The following is a 26,114-nucleotide window of genomic DNA, read 5'->3' as shown; positions in this document are numbered from 1 at the left end:
ACCAAGATATAATTGTTGAAGATTAATTCCTAACAATGTGTCCGTAAATAGACTAGGTACCTTCGAGTGCAGGGATTAATCATGAGACGGGACAATCGATGTATACAGGTTCGGGCCTCTGATTGGAATAATACCCTTTGTCCCGTGGGGGTGTTCCTGTCGTATATTGATGATCTCAAGTATATGCGATGGAGCTAAATCTATTACAGAGAGTATATCAGATCTGGTCTAACCTAAAGCTAAGGTCACCGAGTACCTTCTCTACTAGAGTCTTGATGCTTGCCTCAAGTTCTCTCTTTCTGTGTTTTCCTTGTATGTTGTTCTCGTGTCTCTTGTTCTTCTTCCCCCCAACATTTTCGCCTTATATAGGGGTGGGAGTATCGACTCTTATCCAACCGTGGTCGATAGAGAGTTATCTTACTTGACGTCCAAGTTGATAGATCTGTTTTGAGCATTAACCGTATCGAGTTAGGTAACTAATCGAAACCTTCCTGATATGTACTTCTGTGATTCCGGGTGTATCAGGTACCGCTGATTCGGTTGTGTGATATCTAAAACTTCTTAATACGTGTGGTACATACCCTGTTCATATAAGATATATTCCTTATGTGCATATTGCTCATAGTTAGATATTCGACAATAGCCCCCTAACTCTACTCAGGAGGAGAGGTTTACATAAGTCCCCACTCGAGTACCGCCAAGTTTAAGTTTGCTCGAGTAAAGTGGATCAGTCTCATGGTCTAAGGAATCGAGCATAGGCGGGTCCTTCCTCGAGTATCGAGTGGAAGCTCAGTTGGGTCGAGCGCCCGGCGGCTAATCGCACTCGAGACTTGAAGGAAAAGACTAAAGAATTCAACTGATCGACACCCGACTCCGAGTAGAGTTAAAAAACCTTTCGAAATTTGAAACGACGGGTGTAGGCGCATTTAATGTGGGTAGAAGGGCGTGCAGAGATTCGCACGTCGTTATTATACCGCTTTTCACGCAAGTCGAAGCATGGTAAAACGGGCGTTGTTGTCGAAGAGACGGTAATTTTTCCCTTTTCGAAGCAGAAACGACTTCCGTGTCATACCTTGAGGCAGGGCCTATTTATCTGAGCAGAAAGCTCTATCATCCTACTCTCGTAACATCTATTGCAACCCTGCCCTTCGATCTCTTCCACCATTGTTCGCGTTCTACTCGGAGAACTTCATCTTTTCCCTTTAATTCTCATGGCGGAGACTTTTGATTGGGCAGCTCTTTCCTTGGGAGTGCTCGACATCATCTCCAGCAAGCTGGCTCATCCAGAGGATTTCGCCTTCTTTCGATGTGTCTGCACCGTGTGGCGAGAAGTCATAGAACGACAGAATTTTCTGCATGGATCTTGAAAGGGCCGTTCATACATGAGGACGGCTTGGTGGAGGTGCATCGTCTGGGGAGTGAAGTAGTTATCGACCTTCGTTTCCGAGGCCTTGTCGGCGATAGCTGGGAGATAATCGGGGCTTTGAATGGGCTCCTAATCATCATCGAATGAGGGTCATCAATTCAAAGGTAGGGTGATCAACGCGGTAATAGGATGGTTTTCTGACCTTCCTCCGCTTTCGTACAACCTCAATGTAGGAGTTCGTGGCGCCATCGCGGAGGCAGAACCCGCAATTCCCGGTGGTCGACCCAGTCACCGACCAGGCTATGTAGAAGAACTGGAAGAGGTTGAGGCATGGCTCGACCCCGACAAAGTTCTCACACAGCTTACATAGATGAGCGAAAATGCTTAGCATGAGAATGGAATTAGGGTTGAGATGGAGGTGGCAGATGTAAAAGAAAGAGATGGCGGTGGTGAAGAACTCGGAGAAGGGCAGCACGAGGCCCGCCCTTCTCTTGGTGGTGGGCTGGCACGCTCTCCATGACATGGTACCCTGTGGAAAGGCGGTGAGTGAGCAAGCCAGCCTTGTGCAATACCCTCAGCCTCACCATGTCACACATGGATCTGGGGAAGGCAAAATCGCTGCCGGTGTGCACCATTAGATTGCGGTGGAAGATGCTACCAGGGCAAGGACAAAGATACAGATGGTGAAGGAGACGAAGAGCTCTGAGCGCAGAGAGGGCTGGGGGCACTGGAAGATGGCAAAAAGATTCGTGACGAGCTATGGGTACACCAACTTAAAGGACCGACGTGATATCTCAACCGTCACGGGATTAGGTTTGTGCAAAATTCGAAGGGCATGAATGGGGAACCGAAATTCCCTAGGACTTGGCTGCAATTAATGTTCTCTCTTACACATCTTTTCTCTCTCTCTTTCTCCCACATTTTTCTCTCTCTCTCTCCCACATTTTTGTCCCTTTCTGGACATTTAACCTCCCTTGTGATACGATTTCCTAAGTCGATCTTTAATATGGGCTACGTCGGCGACCACTCTCCGCGCAAATTTATGGTTACCTGGGGCCTAAGTGGTGCAATCGGACCCGTCCATGACCACGTGGCATGTAGCGACCATGGACCCTCACAGCAAACCACTCAGTCCACCGTATTCATGAGGGAGCTTCGGGGCTACTGTTGGTGTAATATGTGAGGGGTGCATTTGAGGAAGCATATTACATGTTGCAAGAAAAAAAATCTAGAGTTTCAAATAAAACCATGTAAGTTTCAGAGTATATGTTGTACTCTTTTTTCCTTCCGGTAGAAAGATTTTTAACGAGACAACCGATTAATAAAGCTCATCTTTATCTATTTTCTATAAAAATTATTTCTTGAATTTTGTGGCAATTATTTTTTCTATTTTTGTACTGCTGTCGAGCTGGTTGTGCTTTGTCGTACTCGTCGGGCCCGGCATGCCGCATTCATGCCTGGATCGGCCCGACACGACATAGTGGCTGACGGGCCATGCCGTGGGCCGTGCCTCCGGCACACAGGTTGGCACGACACAACCTGTTAACCTTACCGAGTCTGTCGAGCCGTGCCTAGAGGGGTCGTACCGGCTTGGCCCGACAGTCCCGTTTAGACAGGTCTGCCTATGGTATTAAAAGTCGCACATATCATGTGATGCACGTGTACCATCCGAAAATCATATTCTAATAGTAGTCATATCGGGCCCAATATTTTAATAATAAATATATATAGTTTGAACAAATTATTCAATATCACATGATGCATAGTCCCAAAATCATTTTCTAATAGTAGCAGTTTCGGGTCCAATATTTTAATAATAGATGTATATAGTTAAAAAAATATTTGATAACTAATGTATGTTCTAATAATAGATGTACATTTTAATAATAGATGTACATAGTAGCACATTTGGGCCACTAGGACCTAGGTGTGAAAGCAGAACATATAGTTTCTAATTTGATTCGTGCATATACGGATGTGGTATGATAAATCTTGTTAGAAATCCATACATATGCAGATGCAGATATTTATAGTTTTATATAGACATGGATACAAATATGCTATTGTAAAAATTTGATAGATACAAATTATCTGATTTTTAGATTGACTGATCCACATTGTACTGGGTCCATTACCTTCGACCCAGACCAATACTGACTACTATTTATGGAATAGAGTATAGATTCTATTTATCTATGCAATGTAATATTTTAAATTATGATTTGCTCATTTGATTAAATCTCGAAGATTGGATGATACACATTGTACTGGGTCCATCACCATCGGCCCAGACTAAAACTGTCTACTATCTATGGAATATAGTATAAATTCTATATGTCTATGCAATGTAATATTTTAAATTATGCTATGCTCATTTGATTAAATCTCGAAGCAAAATGATGTATTTTTATCTTACTAGAAGCTAATTGGGCTTTGAGATACTGTAGTGCGGTAGTGATAAAATACGTATGAGAATATAAATGGTCTGTTAAGTTGTAATACATTACATAATTATAACTTTTAATAACTATTGATATCAACCATTGTTACCTATGATATTCCAAGGTGTACCGCCACCGGTAGCAGGAGCCTTTCACCGTGCATTGTGAGTCCCACGTATACTATATCGAAAAGCAAGAAAGGACAGCTATCACTTCTCTTTCTATCCCCTCTTACCGTACCGAATATCTCAGTTCCTTCTATCACTCCGTTTTAAGGGATAAATGCAAAATCCCTAAAAGTCACTTAGATTTTGACTTTTCTCCTAAAAATTGTTTTGTTGCAAAAAAAAACCTCATAAAAATTTGATTTTGTTGCAAAAACACTCTCAAAAATTAAATTTTATTTTAAAAATCACAAAAAATTCTAAAAAAAACTAGAGATAATTATAAGACTTTTTGTGAATTTTTTTTTAAAAATAATATCCTTTACATCATATTTCATGGAGAGTAAGTTTGAAAAAAAAGAAAAACGTGCAACTCATTTATTAATTCGAGTTAAATGCATAGTTAATTATTTACTTATCCAAAAATCATGAAACAAAATTTTTCAGTCTTCTTACATGATCCTCTATCTTGTAAAAATACATGAAATCTTGAAATAGTTATTGTAACGTGCAGGATTGAGTAAATATGTTACAGATAGATTAATTCATAACTAATCCATAACACCCTCAAAATTAGTGAAACCACTTTTATTAGTTTACTTAAAAAATTATTTGTGTAGGAAAAATAATGGTAGACATGAAAAAGTTAAAATAACATGAGTTAATAAATGAGTTGCACATTTTTCTTTTTTTTTTCCCAAACTTCCTCTCCATGAAATATGATGCAAAGGATATTATTTTTGAAAACAAATTTCACATAAGGTCTTATAATTGTCTCTAGTTTTTTTTAGAATTTTTTTAATTATTTTTTTATTTTTTTGAATTTTTAGGGAGTTTTTTCCAACAAAGTCAAACTTTTGGGGTTTTTTTTGCAACAAAACAACTTTGGGGGAAAGTCAAAATCCAAGTGACTTTTGGGGGGGTTTTTGCAGTTTTCCCCCGTTTTAATAGTGTTTGTTTGGTAGAGTTTTTTTAATTAAAATTTTTTAAGTATTAAATTTAAAATTAGATAACAGTGTATTTGTCGAAATAGATAATATGTAGTCGTATTTATTAATTTAGTATTCGTATTCGGTACACCGTGTATCAAAAATTAACTGTATTCGATACACGGTGTGCCGAATCCGGGCAACAATACCGTATTCGGCACATCGTGTGCCGAAAAACACTTTTTCGGTACACGATCATGTCGTGTCACACTTTTTCGGTACACGGTCATGTTGATACCGAAAAAGTGTTTTTTGGCACACGGTGTGTCAAATACGGCACTGTTGCCCGTATTCGGCACACCGTGTGCTGAAAATGATTTTTTCAGTATACGGTGTATCGAAAATCTATTTTTGGTACACCGTATGCCAAATACGAATGCAAAATTAATAACGAATATATATTGTCTATTTTAGTAAATACGTTAAATATGTTGTTTAATTTTGGATATTTACTGATACTATAATAAAAGTAATTATGTGGTTAAAAGTGATTTTTTTAAGGTAAACTCTATAGAGGAAGTGATTTCGTGTGAGAAGTGAATCAGAGAAAAAATTATTTTTTTTCAGCTTCGAGCATCTAGCTAAAAACTGAAAAAACTATTTAGCAGAGATCCGCTGATTTAGTCGGAATCTGCTGTAGGAGTCTAAAAAAACAGACTCGTAGTCTATCTCAATCCACGGGTCAATAGTAATGCGAGACCCCTTTTCTCTATTGTTGTTGGTCGATCAGTTGCTGCCGTTTTAGGGACCAAGTAATTCATCATCCTCTTTAGCACTTGGCCTCTCACCAACCATAGTCAGTAGCAAATATTCTACTAGCTAACACCGATTCCAAAATAAGTTAGCACATATGATCTTTTTATTAGCTCCTTGGCCCTCTAACGATTGCTTTAAGCTCCATGTGAGCACTTACGCGCTCATGGGCATATTGTGAATGGCCTTAGTTCAAAGAGGAGTATTATACCCATCTTTTTTCAGAGAGTAGGGAATTTTTCCCATCATATTTTGAAAAACAGAAGGTGAAATATGGTTTCTTTCTCTTTTTTTGAGAAGGTTTCTTTCTCCGTCATAATCGAAATGTGTTTACAGGCCAAAGCCACTTTTGCATTTTAACACTTGTAAAATAATTAAAAGAAAATACCAAGCTAGGCCTTGTTGATTTCAGGCTGGTGTTCCATTTGTATAGTCTTAGGTACAACTCAAGAAAAAAGAGGAAGATTTATTACACGGCTTTATTTTTGACGTGGTTCGATTATTACTACGTAGACTAAATTTTTACTCAAAAGCACTATGAATTGAAGAACTGAACGATTGCTCGGTTAGCGTAGTGCGATGGTGTTTGTTCAGTCCATGCGATTTCGATCCTTGTGATAGTAATCTGTCCGTCTTGCTAGGGTTTTTCCTAAGTAGCGTTTATGTTGAGCTCAAGTTAGATTAGGATCATACACATGCGTACGTGTTTAATGTTACTGTACGTTCTCACGTACTGAAAACTTTGAGCTTCTCAATCTTTTCCTAGCATGCGTATAGATATCCGCATATAGTGTAAATATGAAGTACGTGAGTAATGTATCCTCTGTGTACCCTTAAAAAGCACTAGGAATTGACTGTGTTCCAAGGTCAGATGTACTGCTGCTGTGTTATTCGAAACTGTGCCTTGCTTTGCATCGTGATCACTTCGTACTATTTCAATAGAGACTGTCATTAGCAGCTGGGCCCTGGACTCGTGCAGTTCGGCAGAGGCCGTTTATCTGATCGATCAATCTAGGAGGAGAAAAGGAGGCGCTGGCCAATCGGAGCCGGAACCCTGAGCGAGCCAATTGGAGGGTGTCCCCGGGTGATCGATCTGGCTGGCGGGGAGAAATTTATACTTTTGACATTCCAACATGTGACTTTAACGTTTTGATACTGTTAATATTGGTTTCACCAAAATAACACTTAAAAATGAAGCATTTTGATTTCCTGACATTCTACTTATTTTAATCTATTTTCTTTTTTTTTCCTGTTTTTATATATGAAAGGACACTTATATTCTTGCCTCAACAACATGACAACATGACACTTATGCACTTCGATTCTGCAATAGATGCATGTATGTCAAGTCTCGTACGGTACTAACGGTCAGTCGAATACGATTTCACTGACTCGGTTCAGGTTCAAAGCGCGGCATGCTCTTAATGAAATCCCAGGGAGACGTCCTTCCTCTCGGAGCTCATTTTTAAAAACCAAATCTCTCACAGTGCTTACAGTCAGTCGAACATAGTTTCACTGAGCGACCCGAGTTCGAGACGCAACATACTCTCAATAAATTTTCAGTAAGACATTATCCCTCTTTGTGCTCATTTTTCAAGTATGTGAGCGCCTACTTTCCTAAAAATTCAACACAACAGGACAAGCCTTCGTGCGAACAGAAAATTAGGAAGCATATAATTAACATAAGCACATAATTAAGAACCATGCCCAGCAAGTCCATTACACACAACACTTTGTTGTCCTCTTGTTGTGCATAAGTGTCCTTTCGTGCACTAAAACCAGGAGAAAAAAAGAAAATAGATTAAAATAAATAGAATGTCAAGGAATCAAAGTGTTCCATCTTTTATATATTATTTTGCTGAAGCCAAGGTTAACGGTGTTGAAACATCGAAGCCACCCGTTTGGATATAAAAAGTGCAGTTTTCTCGCTCTCTGTCTCTGGTGCCATTTGAGCAGTGCCGGGTCTCGCTCACGAGTCAACAGCGGTCTCTCAGTCATCGGCAGACTCACACACAGACACAGTCAGTCGCACAGGGGTTAATTAATTTTTTTAACTTTCTTGGATGGCAACTTCGCTAATGACATCGAGCTGGGCTGTGGTTCACAAATGGGCAAATGGCATATGGTCCTCGTTTGCCACTCTGAACCTTTTTCCACCGCCACCTGCTATTTTCATATTTTCTTGGGAAATTCTGACGCGGCACCGGACGTGCAAAGATGTTTCTACCCCTGGGCTCGCGACCATCCCCATTGTCGTCTTGGAGAGGAGACTCGACCAGGAGAGGATCTCGACCCTCCCAAGGGAGAGGGTGAGCCGAGAGGGCATCTTCGGGGGCCGGGGGGGGGGGGGGACTCTCGTCGGCGCCGCCCATGAGCGCCTCCCGGTGATGTCGGCCACGATGGTCGTGGCGGCGATTTTTGCCGCATCAGAATGGCGGCATTGCTGAGGTCCACCGAGGCGTTGGAGTTCCAGAATAGGGAGGCGTCCAGAGGCACACAACGCTGATGGCTTGATGCCTGGCGCGGATCCGGCGGAGGCATAGACGGAGGAGTCGGTGGATTTATCGGCGAGCTCCTCGGCGTGGTCGCAAGCGATGCGGACGAGCTCCCACCGCTTCTTGGAGGCCTCTAGTTCTGCGTCCGTGGCCGCCCCAAGTGCTTCAGCAGGCGACGGCTGGCCTCCTCCTCCTCCTTCGCAGGGAAGAGGAAACTGACTTGCCCTCGGCCTCAAGCTGAACCACGAGCGCGCAGAGTAGCTCGACGATGGAGGAGGCACGGTTGGCCGCTTCTTGCACGGTCCTAACTGTGGGAAGAGGAGGAAGAAGAAAGGCACAAAGAAGAGGGGTATAATGGACCTTTTACATGGGCTTCTACTTGGAAATTATAAAAAATGCCAGGTGGGGGAAAGGTGCTCAAAGTGGTAAAAGAGCGAGGTCTCGTGGGACCGGGTCACATTTCGAAACTAGTACGTCCCAGCTCAGTGTGATTTGGGAAGTTTTCATCATCAGGAGAGTGGTAAAAAAATTAATTAACCCGTCTGTCACACAGTGAGCTGAGCTCCCCTCACCAGCCGAATTGTACCCACTCAGCTAGGATAGGAATATTGTACCGAGATGTTGTACCATCTCATACAGGAAAATAATCCGAACGGTCTCGTCTATATTTTGTCAGTTCTGTTAATCACATATGATTAGTGGTTACTCGTAAGCATACATGTGAAATTCATATGTTCATCAAAAGAGAAAAACCACTGATTCAATATAAGCAAATATTAAACTACAACTATTCCTGTTACATATATTAGAAATAAGACGATATATACATATTATTATAACAAGAGCACCATAAAAGAAAGAAAATATGACCGTCTATTGAAAACAAGCATGATACCGGGTTCCTAAGCCCTAGCGCTCTCGCCATACTCCTACGTGCACCATAGGCTTGCTTCCTCCAAAACATCCGGCACATCTAGAAATATGTAGTTGAATACAAAATTACTACAATGCTTTCAACCTCATGGTCGCCCGCCCGCGAGCATGGCTAGGCCCCGTCACTCACGCATGGCTACTCCCTTCCCCTGCCCTTGCTGCACTGCTTCCATCCAGACCCCACACTGTGCCAACCCAGACGAGCCCTGCGAGGGCTCGAATCCGGTAAAGTGAGAGGACTTGCACAATATAACGATATTTCTAATATTGTGCAAAAGAACCGACCAAAAGAGGGCAATACATATATGTACATGATAATATAACATTTTCATATTTTTTTGATGACAACTGCTAGTGTCTCTTGAATCCCTATATATCCCTCATTGCTAGAGTCCATGCAGCAGCTTCAACCTCCATGGTGATGTGAGCTGAAATCAGAATGGAAGAGTTCACTAGAAAATTTTGAAAACCTATTGAAGATAACTACTACATTACATGGAAAATATATAGAAGTAAGGCTAAAAATGGTTGCTGACTATTGATATTAAAAAATAAGAACCAATCTAATGTAAGTTGAACACATCGACATTGAAACAATAAAAACCGCAGACTCAATGCATTCGCTGGACCAAATCGTCATGACCTCGGCGATTCACTCTCTTCCTAAAAGCAATGGATTATGACACAAAAATCTTAAGTGCGCAATCAAAATGGGCATAGAAAGTCAAAAAGGCCATATCAAACTGGAAGTGAAATATGTGGTGAGAGTGAAATAAGGAGGACCAAATTATTTTTTCTGCATAAAAAATCGGTTACATGTTCATGTTTCCATCATCTTTAGCCTTGTAGCAAGCATCGACATCATAAAATCAGGACAAAATAAGACCATACCTGACCTCTTCATTGAAGCTGTTTGCTGCAGCAGTACCACAATAGCTTCAATCTCCTATTGGTTCCTATTTTAGTCTTTTGGATAGTAAGATATCATGTAGACCAAAAAATAAATGGCACATGCATCACAATTTATCCAGCAGCAGCTGACAACACTAAAGAAATGCAAATCTTGCTCGAGCATAGTCGTACAACCTTAAGAAGACATGGACCACTACTATAACCTCTCACAAGTCATATTAGATTTCAATGCTCCAAAACTAGGATAAAACTAGAAACATGGCGCCATGCACCAAATGACAGGAATGCAACAAAGATGGCATTACAAATTCTATGTTGCTAAGCCGCTACTCATGCAAATTGGAACTTCCAATATGCAAGAGGCCAACAACTCACTATAGATAAAATCATATTTTCTCTACCAGTTTAGCCTTGTTTCAATAAATTGTAACTTTGACATTCCTTCTGTAGTAAACTTTCTTGTTTTCATGAAGTAATAGCAGCTCTCATGCTATTTCCCCAAAAGGCAATTTGCTTGAATGATAACCACAAAACTTTGTTAGTCTCCTTATTGTGAGAAAATATTTTTTGGAAGATTCTTCTATAAATGCACTATTGAACTATATACCCTGAAACAAATAGGTCAATAAAGTAACACACTAATTTAGATAATAAAATAACTACTATTCTCCTAAACATATTCAGATGAAATACAACCAGCTATGTCAGACTATTTGCTTATGACTACTTTGAACACAATTCAAAAAACACACAAATCTTGGCTTGTGGGAATAAACAACATGAGCAACCATTTGAGTGAATCAAGATTATATACTGTTGCTCCATTGGTGGATACCCATGAATATAAAACTAAAGAAGTGTATAGGTTGAGAGGAGAGCGAAAGAGAAAATGGAAGATTGAACCTTGTTTCGAAAGGGGCACCAACTCCTATAGAATAATTTTACCTAATATCACGTAATAACTAATAAGATGATTGTAACAGTAGTAATAGATCAATGTCCCTACACATCTATGTGATTCACTAACTGGATACAAACTGCTAATACTGTTTTCTAACACTTACAAAATTAAGTTAATGTTTCTTATTTAACATGACAAGATCCATGTGATTTCGCAAGCGAATAAAACTTCTTAATCTTGTTTTCTAATACTTCTGAAACTAAATCACATGTACTATTTAGCACATGGCTATCTTATTATTTATTGACAAAAAGGGAGAATGTGAAATCGTAGCGTACTCATTATTCATTAACATAGCAAGCTAACATATGAAATCATACCGGGTAACAGAAACTAATATGGAGAAAAAGGCCAAGACTGCATGCATTAACAAAGCATAAGCAATATAGAAAGATAAAGGACGAATCACCAAATACAAAGTTTTTGAAGTAATAAGTAAAGGCTTGCTCACACTTCACTACAGTGAAATTGTTCACAGCATGACATACAACCAGGTTGGCAAATATCAAGTGTCTTAATTAAGGGCCTACTTTTTATTATCCTGGAAACTTGACAACATCAAGGGACCATGCATCACAGTGTTGCAAGATATGCCAAAGCATATATTTTTGAAATATTAATGTTTGAGGAAAGAAAATGCTTAGGGCATGTTTGGGTCCCATGAATTATCCTGAATTGGAATCGTATCCCAGGCCCGACCTGTTTGGCTCTACCATAGAATTGGAAAATAAGATTCCAACCCATTCTAGCGAAGCCTATGAACACTTGCACAACATCCTTGGCTGAAAAACAGAAATGTCGATTCCCTTGGACTCCCCCACTCGTCACCTCCATCGCCACCAGCGACCGCCAACGACCACTCCCTGCCGCCACCAACCGCTCCCCACCACTGCCGAGCATTCACCAAAGGTACCTTCCTCTCATTCCCCATCTCTTCCTCCCTCTTCCCTCAACTCGCAATTGTCGCCACGCTGGCTCGTGGTCGTGCGGTGCTCGCAGATTTGATGTGCTAAATAGGTTTTGCCCACGGCTGTGTCAACATCCTTTGTCCATGGTGCTCGCAGATTTGTTTGTCCATGGACGCAGTTGAGTCAAGATCCACTGACACAGTCTAGGAGGAGAAGTTCTTCAGGATTTGTGGCATATCTAATCCATGAGGTAGTAGATTTGTAGCATATCTAATTACACCATATATTTAGCAGATTTGTAGCATATCCACGAGGTAGCTGATTAGGAGAAAGTTTTGAGTGGCACGGATTTTATTCGTTTGGATAGGAAGCTGCCTATGTGGAACTGACGACCTGCAGTCTGCAACCTTCTGCCACCATGGCCACTGAACATAACGCTGGCTTAGATCAGACGCTCAGACCTGAGCTAGTTCAGGCCAAGGTTTGGGTTTCTTCGCAGTTGGTAGCATTACGGACTAACGGCTGAGCTAGAATTGCTAACTGCGAGAGCAAAACGAAGAGTGAAGAAGATATAGATCCGCTACCTCGGTTGCTCTAGCTTACTTTCTCCCGAATTAAAGTGACATTGCATGCTCAAAGTCCAAGATGCAAAGTGAAAGTTGACGAGTTTTTTAGTCAAAAGTTCTTAGATTCAAGTTCGAAAGTCTTAAGTTCAAAGTTCTTGAATTCAAGTTGAAAGTGAGTTTTTTTAATTCAAACTTCATGATTTCGAGTAAAAACTTTTTTTTCTGAATCCATGAGTTGAAAGTGAGTTCTTAAATTCAAATCCAAAGTTTTTGAACTCATGTGTTCAAAATTCTAAGATTTGGTTCAAAGTGGGGAGCTTGGAAGTGTATCGGCGTGCGCAATGGTGAGGAGCTAGGACCTCTTAGCCTCACCAGCCTAGTTTAATTTGTTAGTTTAATGATGTTCATATGGTCAGTCGTTGAAGTGTTGGCGCTTGTTTGGGCATGTGATGTTGTACCTTCTATTTGGTGATTGTATCAAGTGTTTCTTGTGTAACTCTGCTGAAGATCTCCCCTCTCTCTCTCTCTCTCTCTCTCTCTCTCTCTCTCTCAAGGTGCTCCCCTTACTGCTTGTCTAACGAAACAAGATGATTTGAACTATTTTGTTTAGATATTTGTTCTCTGATTTTAGGCATTCATGTTCGATGGACGCAGCCTTTCCCTAGACTATTCTTTGTGGGTGTCTGTTGATGGTTAATTCCTGACAATGATTTTAGGATGTATCGGTTGGTAGGCGCGTGAAGAATCCTTGTGGTGTGCGTGTGCTTATGATGAACTAAGGAACACAAGGATTATCCAGGTTCAGTCCTCTCAAAGAATAACAGCCCTACGTCATGTGTATTTTGTAATCAGAGTTTGTGAACTGGTTACAAATGAGTTTTTACGACTCCTTCTCTGTCCATTTACAAATCGGATCCTCCTCTCTTTATATACTGGAGAGAAGGAGAACTTACAAATGGGTCATGCTTAACAGACCCATGCCTAACTAGATATTCTACTCTTGGATCATCATCATGGAGAACTAGTTGAACCTAACTTGCCCTAAGAGCTCTGCATGACCATCCCATCCGTGGAATGCCGCCGCACTTGTCTCCCCTAATCGCTCGGCCTGTCACATCGCCGTGCGCTGCAAGTTCATCTGCCAAGCCGTCCCATCCCTATGCTCTGTAAGTCTACCTGCAAAATCATCCACTTGCCTGGTCATTCGACAGATCTTGTCCCATCTGTCGTATGGTGCAGGTCAGTCCGTAACACCCCACTCCGTAGCAACCATGACTTTCTTCACTGAAGGAGGTGCTTCGGGAAGAAAAATACTTGAGTAGATATTAATAAATATGATTAGACAGATTAGGTATGTGCATCCCGCGATCAGCAAAGGCTGGTCGTGGAACCATATTGTATCGTAAGGAGGGTGGTCGGGCAAGCCTCTCGTTGGTCGCACAATGGACCAAGGTTCAGGAAATATCCCCCAATCGCCACATCCCTTGTGAGGCCTGTTGGCCAAGATGCCCCCTTACTCAATACTCCGACAGTGTCAATTTGGGAGAAAATTTTCCAACCTAACATGCGTAGAATTTTTCTGTTCCCGTATCTTTCATACCTTCATATTTTGTCAAGATGTTTCTATCATATTAGGCAAAAAAAATTATCAAGATGGTTGCATTAGGTTTCTTCATGCACCCTTAGTTCCATGTATGTTCTATTCATAATTTCTTTCATTTTTAATTTGTGTTTGGAAGTAGGACATTAGAAATTTGGCTTCTTGTCAATGCCAGTGGTAGAATCATTAACCATCTAATTTCTTACTATCTGGATGCATGACACTTTTGTGGAGTACTATAACATGGGTGATAGAGCTCAGAATGAGTGGAAGTATCATTTGTAAAATGGCATGCTAGCTTTCAAAGTACCTAGAAGAGAATCAACCTAAGAAAGATACAAAAGCATATGAGGAGGGTGAAACTTTCTTCAAGATTTCTAGTGTCTTTGTCTTGTTAAGTCATGGTCGAGGTGCTGATATCATGGTTTTTCTGTCATATGCTTACATGCTTGTTTCTGAAATATCTGGTCAGGAATATAAATTTTTCCACCAGGAACATTTCTGATCTTGGAGAATTGTTCCAGAAGCAATGCTTAGCCATGCCTTCAGCTCCTACCACCACCACTAGTTATCATGATGTTTATTGCTACTTTAGTGAGTAGGTTTGCATTGTGTTTCACAAGAAACTTCTAGTCGAGAGAGAGGTGTAGCTACCTTTTTGTGCTTCTTCAGCATATGTTTCCTGTCATATGATGTTTCAGTTGTGGATTTAGTAGGAACTAAGAAGATAACTTCATTACCATGCTTCACACAATCTAAAGTTGTTTTCTTGTTGATTGTAATATTTAGTATTCTAGTTGAGATAGAGGTATAGCTACCTTTTTATGCTTCTGATCCATAAACTATCAATGTCCACTTATTTGTGCCATAATCTCTATGAGTTACTTGAAAAACATGTGGTTACTTGTTCTTGTTCCATAATCTATGTGAGAACTTGTTAAAGAGGCGGTTTGCTATTTGTCGAATCGCTATTTGTACCATAACCTACTATTTATGTTGTTTATGGCATTGCAGATTGCTGAACTATCAGTGTCCAGATTATGGCATTGCAGATTGTGTGAGCTGAATCGCTTCCTAAAGAGGATGTTTGCTTTTTGTGCCATAATCTCTGTGAGAACTTGCTAAAATCATCGATGAAGTTGATTCCTTGTTGATTGTAATATTCAATATTCTAGTCGAGGTCGAGGTCGAGAGAGAGAGAGAGAGAGAGAGCATATTTGTTTGTTTTTATATTCAAAAAGGAAAATTATTTGTTATTCGTATTTGAACATCCAAACAATATTTGTAATTTGATTCCTAGAAAAGAATACTATGTACATCCAAACAAGAAAAATGGATTTCAATCAAATTCTAGACAATTCAATTCTATTTTGGAATATAAATTGAATTTAATTGATGGAATCATTTTCAATTCTAGGGATCCAAACAGGTCCTTAGTGCATTTTCCAAAAGCTTAAGTTACAGCAATATTTGCTCGACTGCCCCAACACTCAAAGCCTACAACTTTCTTTGATAAAATGTTTCTTGTCCCTGGTCCATCAAGCCAAATCGAGGTAGATAAAAGTGCAGGGATCATATGAACACCATGCCAAACAAAAGTTATAAAACAAACAACAATGAATTCAATAGTTTCCAATTGGAACAGATCCAACATTACGTACAGGAACTCGTCTGTTTGGTTCAATGGCCCAAAAATTTGAACACATAAAGAAAGAAAATTAGATGAATTAGTATACATAGAGAGGACTAGCAATGAGCAGAGAGAAGGGCAGGGTGGAGAGGGAAGGAGGTAGGGCATGACCTGGAAGGAATCTACCATAGCAGGTAGGGATCCAAGGCATGTTGCCTGCTTTTTTTGTTGGGATCTCAGACTCCTCTTCTTCATGGTACGACAGCACCATCAACGCTCAGGCATCTCTCTTTCTCTCCTCCTTCATTTACATGGCATGTGCACTGCCACCCATCCAAGATGCGCGCCTCCGCCTTCAACTCCACCCGATTGAATCTGAGAGGCAACGGAGATCGGCTGGAGTCAAAGGAGAAGGAGCAATCAAGCTAAAGGTTAGGATTCCAAAATTGAACCTGAGGAGAGGCAACATAGAAGCAAATATCTGGATGCCGATGCAGATAAGCCTTGGATTTAAGGGCGGGAGCTTGACAATGCGGTGACGAGAAAGTAGACAGTGGGCAGGGTGGGGGCATGGTGGTGGCGAGGAGATGTGGAGGCTTGGGGGGTATGGTGGCGGTGAAGAGGGCGGAGTGCATGGCAACGGTGATAACGAGGGGAGGAGAGTCATGGCGCACGGTGGCGGGGAGAGCGATGATAGGAGAGGAGATCTTGGCAGCGACGAGAGTGATGGGAGGAGGGGCGGGGAGTGTGATGGTGTGGAGAGCAATGGTGCATCTAATTCGCCGTTGCATGGATCCTCTGGCACCCCGTCATCTAAGACCCACCACAACCTCGCCCACAGATTGCACCCATAGCACCCCGCGCAAATCGTCCACCCGGTTTTTACCCTTACAACTCGTGCTTTATAAAATAGAGATTAGTGATTATTAAGGAGATTTAGTTATGCACTAGTAATAGTTAGATGACATTAGTCTTAAATACTTATTACCATTATTATGGACATTTAGTGATGGTTAGTGAACACCTAATTTATGAATAACTTTAACTAATAGTTATTAGTGAAACTAGAATAGTTTATTTATGATTACAAATATAAAAAACTTATTATCAAAAAACATCAAGTTCTCTATAGGTATAATACATGCCTTTTAAGTAAGCAAACACACTCTCGTACCAGTCAATACATCCAACCAAACATATTCTCGTATCGTCTCTTATACCTAACCAAATAATTTGTATCATCTCATTCGGATCATCCTGTCCATCCAGGATTATCCCGCCCATTCACCTTCATCGATTTTTTAAATAATATTATTTTATTGAAAAGTTGCAAAAATAATACCTAAAATCTGATATTCATAAAAATAGGTATATGTCGGCACGCGAAGTGCCAAACAAGGACCTCCGACATGCAAAGTTGTAGTGGGCCTTAGGGACTGTCGGTGCTCCGCATGCTGACATGTCATGTATCCCCTAGACGATGTTCCAAAAAATTCATAACTTTTTCAGATGATGTTAAATAGAGATGATATTTATATGAAAATAATATCTATCGATTATATCTACAAGCTTATAATTAAATAATTTTCTATTAAATATATTTATATTCCTATAAAATGGTTATTAATTTTAGATCTGAAAAATTAGATCTAGAGTTTCTAGTCATTTTTTTATCTAACTAGATTTTAATGGAAAAATATTCGATTAAAAAATTATAGATACTATCAGTATGTATAGTTTTCATATAAAAAACATATGAGATTATATTAAAAATTATAAAAAAATTAAATATCATCGTGAGGCACACATGTCAGCACGCGGTTGACGAGTCATGTGACCCGTTGTCACTAGGATGTCCGCACCTATTTCGGCAAATAGCATTATTTCAAAAAAAGTTGCACCTACATCAAGCAACCAAACACTTAATAAAGCCACGCACACCTGTGGCCTGTGGGACGCCGGCGCGTGCCCAAAACAAGCAAGCAAAGAGCGCGGCAACGAGCGAGGGGGATGGCGACCATGGACATGGAGGACGACGAGGACATATGGGCGAACACCACTAGCAGCCCCAGCGCCTCCCCGCCGCAGCCCGCGGCCTCCGCCTCCGCCTGCAGCTTCATCTCCACGCAGCTCAGCCTCAACTCGCACCTCCAGCTCCTCTCCTCCGCGGCCGCGGCCGGCGCGCACGGCTCCCCGCCCTACTCCGTCGGCGACAACGGCATCTTCACTGCGGGCGGCATCCGCAACAACATGGGCCTCGGCGGCGGCTCCCTCAATGCCGCCGCGTCCCCGGCGTCCTTCGTCTCCTACAACCTCGACGCCGGCGCCGCCCGCGGAGCGCTCGAGCACGAGATGCGCCTCCACCCCGCAGCGTCCGTCACTTGGGCTGGGGTCGGGGTCGGAGGTGCCGACCGCCGCAAGAAGCGCATGATCAAGAACCGCGAGTCCGCCGCGCGCTCCCGCGCGCGCAAGCAGGCCTACGTCCGCGAGCTCGAAAGGGAGGTGCAGCTCTTGCAGCAGGAGAATGAGAGCCTCCGCGTCAAGTACGAGCAGGTACGCGATCGAAATCTCGCACAGGTATCCATCGTTCTATGTATCCTCAAAGCTCTTGCCTTTCTTGAATCGGCAGCTGAGGGTGTCCGTGGAGGTGCCGGTGCTGGTGAAGAAGACGCTGCAGAGGATGCCGTCCGCGCCATTTTGAGGGCGACGAGTAGGTGAAGATCGAAGCAGGTCTCTGAGTTCTTTTTTGGTGGTAATCAGCAGTGATTACAAGTGATTAATTAGTGAGTGCTCTACTACTACTACTACTACTCACGTAGCTCATCATATGCCGAAGTCAGTAGAACGCTGCTACTAGCTCTACTAAGCTTGCCGTCCATGTACATATATCAAGTCTCATGTTTAATTTCCTCTAGGGCATGCAGTAGTTTTTGCCTCAATCTATCGATCTGTACAGTAGCAGGCAGCTGCATAGATAGCTGGAGGAGGCTGCCTTCCCCCTCCCCCCACCCCCACCATGGTGGTGTCCTTACTCCTGCTGCTATATATATGTCTATGGCTCTGATGGGCAGGGCACTAACTCCGAGCTCCAACGATGCATATTAAAATAAAGTGCTTTAAGTTTATATTTTTAGTTTAAAATAGAAATAAAATACCTCATCTAAACGCGATTTATGAGCTTCATAGATTTGTGGAGCTAGAGCTATGTCAAGCATAGCCTGTATGTTCCTAATCGCACGGGATTTGACAGAAAGACGATGAGCCTGCTCAACTATTGCTTCCTGGAACAATGACATTTTGGGGGGCCAGGAAGGAAGAACAACCTGGGTCCTGGGAACCTGTTTGCTCTGGTGGATGGGCGAATGTTTTATTTTTCTTGCTTTGCTACTTATCGTTTGTTATCTTTGTGCCCTCGGTTGTTCGCCTGTCGATTTCAGAAAGGGAGATGCCGTCTTTATTTCCGAATAGTATTTGGCTGTTGGCCTGTTGCAAAGTGCAAGACAGGTTGTTTTCTTCGTTCTCTCGCTTGCAAGTTCTTCACAGACCCTGAGCCTGAAGGAGCATCTGCTCTGTTTCCTTTTGGGTTTACATATTATGCTGCCTCTGCTAAAACACAGGAACCGCAGCTGTTTAGTACTGGGTTTTGTATGGTGCCGACGAATTTCTTAGAACTCAATCTGAAAGAGACTTAGTGCTTTGTAGATTCTATTTCCTCCTTACAGATTTGCAAGGGGCGTTTCATTTTCGGCGAAATTCCTGTCAAATGTTCCAAGTGGGTTCTTGGACATGGTAGGATCGTATTCCGCGACCTTCTTTTTCTGAAAAAAAGAAGAAGAAAGGAGGCGTCAAAAAAAAGAGAGAGAAAGGCTACGCAGCTGAATCGAGCTCTGTGGCTCACACATCTCCTGATGTCGAGTTGTTGTCTGCTTGCAAATCGTGATCATCAGTGAAGGTGCTTATAATTTGGTATTTTGGTGTGCCTTTCTGTAATTTCCCATATTTAGATAGCATAGTGTTGCTTAACCCAGGCAGACGCAGAATTGCAGAAGTCGTCTCCATGTTTTTCCTTTGAGGAGCTCAGTTCTCTGCTGGACCCCAAAGCCCATCGGTCATGATATGTTGTCACATCACCATAGATCCTAAACCAATATCCTCTTGCTTTGTGCGTCAAGAACTCCAAAATAGTACATGGCATAAGTAAACGTCACCACAATAACAACCACACGTATACTCTTAGAATCTTGATCTTTTGAAGACAAAGGATGAAAGGAAGCACCTTTCTACTGTGATAACAGTTCAGATCCTATGGAAACCGCAAGATGTGCCCCGGCCAAAAATTACGCAATTAGGGTACGAGATAGATGTCACGCCCATTTGTGCGGGGACGAATAAAGCCATGATTTCCTCTGCCTTCGTCCGGATCATGATCCGGGCAAGATATCAGGTGAAACTGTAGGGGAGATATTTGTTACAGCAAGTGTACTCGTATCTGTGTTCACCGCTGTGAAGATCACAAGGGCAAAACTGTGGCAAATCTGGCGCCGCTGCACATCCCACAAAGATGCAGAAGCTGTTTGTCTTTTACATGTGTCCGTTCCGGTTAGGTCCCTATTTCTCTCCCTTTATTTTCTTCTGTGAAGAAATTCTCCCTTTTATTTTCTCAGGTACAGCACTTCTGTTAAGAAACAAATCTTAAACGCACCATGACTGCTGCAAGAGTTCTTGAGATGTGACAACACAAACCTGACTGACTGACTGACTAGTGGGTTGCCAAATGCCCAAGTGGATAGATGAACAGAAACAAGCTAGGACCTGGCTATCCCGGTTTAAGGCACTGTTTGCTTTTAAAAGTTGGGTTAAGATAATAATCTGTAAATTAGAATAAGTAGTTCGATTATAAAAATTAAATTATTATTATAATCTATAAGTTAAAATAAATAGCTGAATTATAAAAACTGAATGATTATAATCTAAGCAAACAACTTATTATAAAAATTAGATTGGTACAATTCAATCCTTATACTATAACAATTCAGTAATCCGTATTTCAGTACTTTTATAATTTACAATTTAATTTTTTATTATCTAAAAACTACCATGGGTTTTTTATAATCTACAATTGAAATAAACCCTAAGATCATTCCCAACCATTTTATCTTCATTTTGTTTTTTTTCTAATCTATTTTTTCGTTTTTATTTCCTTTATTTTCTCTTATTTATAATAGTTTCTCTTCTAAGAAATTCGTAAAGAGAAAGAGTAAAGAATTCCGTCTTAAAGGGAATTATCTTAGAATTTTTTAAAAAAAATTATGAAGAGAAACTATTAGAACGCTGAAATAAATAAAAATCCGTTCAAAAAAGATTCTGTATCACGAAAGAAATGCGTTAGGCAGAATCTAACCTAAGCTAGGTGAGGGTGAGGGTGAGCTTGGGTCGCGAAAGGAAGGGCATGCATCTCCATCTCGGCAGGTACAGCATGGCATGCTGCATGAGCACGTACCGCGGCCCCAGCTGGGGCAGGCCCGGCCGGCCATCACAAGAAAGCAGAATATTTGACGTGTCCGACGCCGAGGCCGCGACGTACACCCTCCCCCGTGCATGCGTCCTCGCGCGCTGCGGCCTGCTAGATCTCGTCTCCCGCGCGGCTGATACGTGCCATGAAGAGCGAGGCGTGGTGGCGTCGTCAAGGAGAGGCCACAAAGCGAGGGCGAGAGACAGCGCGGCAGCGGCATGGGGCTTCGCGCGCACGGGCGCTGATGCTGATACGCCGCGGAGGCTGAGAGGTACGTACGCGCGCTGCTCGGCGCCCGCGAGAGTCCCAGCCTCTCGGCGGCCGGCATGTACCGCCCACACGAAACAAGTTCCCAATTAATATTGGAGTGATAGATTAGCTAGCCTGCTAGTGATGGTCGGGTGGGGGCCAAAGAACATTCGACTCGAACGTGTTTGGTCTTATCCAGCACCGATGTAATTTTTACTTGGAAAAAATTAGTGACGTTTCATAGTACACGAGGCACGGTTGATGATATCTGTTAGAAAATCTAGAGTTTGATGATTGAATGTAGGTTTGTTTCGATGTATTAAAAAATTTGATTCTATTTGTTAGAAATTTTTGACAATTTATATACGAGACAATACCTCTTATTTTAATACAGATGATAAAAAATAGATAAAAGTTCATATATATTATGTCTTCTTTTGCAATCGTTCTCTTGATAAATTGTTGGACTATACCCGTGTCGGAGGATGAACTCCTGTCGCAGGGATCCCGAGAGACCCTTTTTTAAAGATTCGGCCGGGGGGATGATCCTGAACGAGCTCGTTTGGGAAATAAATGGAAACGAAAATAAATGCGGTGGCTGGTGGGGGGATGATCGACCTAGTACGAAAAAGATTGATGCACCGGGGTTTAGACAGGTTCGGGCCACACGGGGGCGTAACACCCTACTCCTGTGTGAGTGCTATATCTTTCCTTGAAGTGAATTCTTCAAGGATGTATCTGATACAAGGGTGTGCTGTCTACAGAGAGCTTGAGGCTCCCGTGTTCTGGCTTTGCTCGAGCTTGTTTGTGATGTTCTTCGTGTGTACCTTACGTATCTTTTGCCTGTGAACTTTTCCGTGTTGCGCCTTTCTTCATGGGGTGTCGGGGGGTTTGTCTTTATGTGTTCTCTATCCTTTCCTTTTATAGGCGCGCCGACCTCGATTTATCCTGAATGGGAAAGAGGGGGCGCGAGTGCCAAGGTGCCACGGAGAAAGGCGTCATCATTCCGTCTTGGTGAAGTGACAGGGGCGGTGGAAAAATGCGGCGCGCATCCGATCACCCGCCACTGTGGATATCCTCCGGCGCCATTAAGAGGGCCCACCGGGCTGCCACAGAGGTGCCCGGTGCGCCCACCCTATCTTCTTCTTCTGCCAGGGCAGGGTGGCAGGCGGAGCGCTTCGATTCTGGCAACGTTATCCCGAGGCACCCGGATGAAACGGGACGGGACTCGTGCATTTAATGGACCCACGCCCCCCTGCCAAAGCATGGCAGGGTCTGACACTAGGGCGTGGGCAGCTGAGAATGTCAGGATGTCAGGCCGCGCGTGCCTATTAAATGCGGCATTGGGCCTTTGACTGGCTGACACCCCGACGATGGGACCCTTCGGGTCGTCGGACGATCTTGCGCGAACCTTCGGGGAACCGAGTCCTCGGGGGCTACCACGTGCAGCCCCGAGCACTCTCTCCAGAGCACTTGGGGGGAGACCTTCGGGGAACCGAGTCCTTGGGGGCTGCCACGTGCAGCCCCGAGCACTCTCTCCCGAGCACTTGGGGGAGACCTTCGGGGAACCGAGTCCTCGGGGGCTACCACGTGCAGCCCCGAGCACTCTCTCCCGAGCACTTGGGGGAGACCTTCGGGGAACCGAGTCCTCGGGGGCTGCCACGTGCAGCCCCGAGCACTCTTTTCCGAGTATTTGGGGAAACCTTCGGGGAACCGAGTCCTCGGGGGCTGCCACGTGCAGCCCCGAGCACTCTCTCCCGAGCACTTGGGGGAGACCTTCGGGGAACCGAGTCCTCAGGGGCTGCCACGCGCAGCCCCGAGCACTTTCTCCCGACCACTTGGTTGTTCGGATCATCGGGGGACTACAGTACTCGGGGGTAAGTGAGAACCCTTCCGAGCACTTCCTTCCCGGTACTTGGACTCTGCGGATCATCGGGGAACTGGGGTGCTCGGGAACCAGAGGCTGCGGCCCCGAGCACCTTCTCCCGGGATTTAGTTTCTTCTTATCCTGCAGGGTGGACCTCGCGGGATGGTGACACGTGGCGGATGGCCGGCCCGGTCTCGGGACTCAGGGACCCCTGATTCCTAATACACCGACAACCCGGTAACAACGGTTTCTCAACACGTTATCAACACGAAGCTCTGCCGAAGACCAATCTAGCGTAACGGATCTGCATTGCATCTAGCAGGCAGGTCATGACTTAGCCTATATGCCCTACGTGGCACGAATCATTCGCAAAGATTGAAAGGTACGATATGTTTTGTACTTATACTCATTGCTACAGTTTTTCACGTCAAATTTGATCTGTATCGCATAAATAGTAGCAAATACGCATAAATAGTAGGGAGGAGGTAGCATCGTCACTGTGAAGAATCGAATGCATGAATAGTAATCATCGCAAAAGTAGCAAACAGATCGTATCGGTGGAGCCTGTAGCCACCACCGTGTGCCGCCGATCGGCAAACCGGTAGCCACCCCCATGCACATATCAGAGAACAAAAAGGAAAAGGGGACGTGCACGACAGATCACTTGCATGAAGCCGACGGCCTCCCACCTATGCTGGATACAACCGCCACCGCGCCGCCAGCCGCAAACTGACAATAGTTCCTGTCGGTGGATGAACACCGCAAGTGGGGATCCTGAGGGACCCCCTTTGAGATTCGGCCAGGGGCTGATTCTGGATCTACCTCGTACGTGGATTTAATGCGAATATATGAGATCTAGGCGGGATGGATGATCGTCGGTTAGTGAGAGTAAATGCTCAAGGGATTTTAGACAGATTCGGGTCACGCGGAGCGTAATACCCTACTCCTGTGTGTATGATGTGCTATTAATGCTCTTGGAATGCCTTTCTCTGGATCTCTGTGTTACATGGTTTTTTGTCTAAGTCTTGAGCTTCGGTCTTGCATTGATTAGCCCTGTCTAAGGCTTGTTCGTCTGTCTCCCTTGAGCTTTCAGCTGTGTGCTAGAGCTTGTCCTCCTACGGAGTGCACCCTCCCTTTTATCCTATCGGGGGAGGCTCGGCGTGCCCAGAACGGGGGCAAGAGTCCCCGTACGCCATAAATGGAAAGCAACATTATGGGGCTACAGTTCGACATTACAAGGGTTGAAAATGCGCCTTCGGCCGGTCCTGTCGCCCATTACGCCCAACTTTAGCAGGCGTAGGGGGGCCTACCGGGCAGCCACCGAACTACCCCGCACACCCGCTCGGTCAGAGCGGATCTGACACAGCAGCGGGGCAGGCCATATGCCTTGAGCCCAGCGACGATATCTCCAAACCGTTTCCCTTATGGGCCCTGCAGGGTGACGTGCGATGGGACCCATCGCATTAAATGTCCCCACGCCTACCTGCCAGGCGGTGGCAGGGACTCACGTACTCAGTACAACAGGCGTGGAGGGGAGTGGTTGGATGTGACTGGCCACACTCCCTCTTAAATGCAGCATCGGGCCTCCCACCGAATGACACCTCACTGTGGAGCCTTTGTTGGGTCCACCGGCAAGGGGCTTCTCAGTTCCTCGGGGAACTACGGGTGCTCAGCGACCAACTGTTCATGGCCCCGAGCTCCCCTCCCGGAACTGGCTCTTCTCGGATCCTCGTAGAACTCTGGGTACTCGGGGACGACTGTTCATGGCCCCGAGCACCCCTCCCGAAACTGCCTCTTCTCGGGTCCTCGGGGAACTCTGGGTATTCGGGGACCACTGTTCATGGCCCCGAGCACCCCTCCCGGAACTGGCTCTTCTCGGCCCTCGGGGAGATGGTCCCCGAGGGAAGACGCCACGTGGTATTCTGCTGTCCTGGACTCGGGACTCGGGGACCCCTGGTTCCCATGTCACCGATAGTTCCCCTGCACGAGATATGTGGTGGCTCGAAGGCCACTGCCTCAAATCGGAAAAGAAAAGGAGAAAAAAATGTGTATACCGTCGGCATGAAGCCGACGGCCTTCACACTCCGCCATACCATGTCACCCGCTCCGACCGCCATCATCGTGCCGCTGCCTTAAAGCTGTTGCGCTGCCACTTGTCTTCCGAAGCAGCGACCACCAGCTGTTGGAGGGTGAACTCCTCAAGCGGGGATTCGGAGGGACCCCCTTTGAGATTCGGCCGGGGGGATGATTCTGAATATGTTTTACGGATGAAATAAATGGGCGTAAATGAGATGCAGGTGGAATGGAATGATCGGATGCAGGAAGTACTAAATGCTCAGGGGATTTTTAGACAGGTTCGGGCCGCACTGAGCGTAACACCCTTCTCCTGTGTGTATGCTATAAATGCTCTGAGAATGACTCTCTGAGTATCTGCTGAGTTACAAGAATATTTATCTAAGTCTAGAGCTACGTGCTCCTTGTTCTTTAGCTGATCTATGCTTCGGTGCTTGTCGTTGGTTGTCCAGAGTTCCATCCCTTTCTCCGGGGAGCCGCCCAGCTTATGTACCTGCCGGGGTGGTAGCGTGCCCAGAAAGGATGGCGTGAGTTTCAAGGCGCTATAAATAGAAAACAACCATCATGGGCTGCTCCGCGAAGTGACGGGGAGGGTTGAAAACGCGCCCCCATCTGGTCTTGTTCGACATCATGCCGTTCTTCAACGGGCGACCCCCACCGAGCAGCCCGACGTGCCCGCCCGGTCAGAGCAAGCC

The 26,114-nt window shown here is 44.0% G+C and overlaps 1 protein-coding gene across 1 annotated transcript; it reads left to right on the top strand.

Moving 5' to 3' along the window:
- The first annotated feature begins 17,651 nt into the window (after positions 1-17,651).
- LOC133902487 (bZIP transcription factor TRAB1-like) lies at positions 17,652-18,851 on the top strand. Its single transcript, XM_062344085.1, has 2 exons — positions 17,652-18,271; positions 18,348-18,851. Exons 1-2 carry the CDS (start codon positions 17,729-17,731, stop codon positions 18,417-18,419), a joined length of 615 nt encoding a protein of 204 aa, XP_062200069.1. The 5' UTR covers positions 17,652-17,728; the 3' UTR covers positions 18,420-18,851.
- Positions 18,852-26,114: the final 7,263 nt, after the last annotated feature.

This window comes from Phragmites australis, chromosome 20 (assembly GCF_958298935.1).
Source record: "Phragmites australis chromosome 20, lpPhrAust1.1, whole genome shotgun sequence".
In the NCBI taxonomy this organism is placed as follows: domain Eukaryota; kingdom Viridiplantae; phylum Streptophyta; class Magnoliopsida; order Poales; family Poaceae; genus Phragmites; species Phragmites australis.
This window is presented reverse-complemented; position numbering and strand designations above follow the sequence as displayed.

Excerpts from the sequence above, each read along its gene's own strand:
- LOC133902487 (XM_062344085.1), top strand. The coding sequence starts at position 17,729 with ATGGCGACCATGGACATGGAGGACGACGAGGACATATGGGCGAACACC. Across the intron at positions 18,272-18,347 it reads TCCGCGTCAAGTACGAGCAG|CTGAGGGTGTCCGTGGAGGT; the intron begins GTACGCGATCGA and ends TTGAATCGGCAG.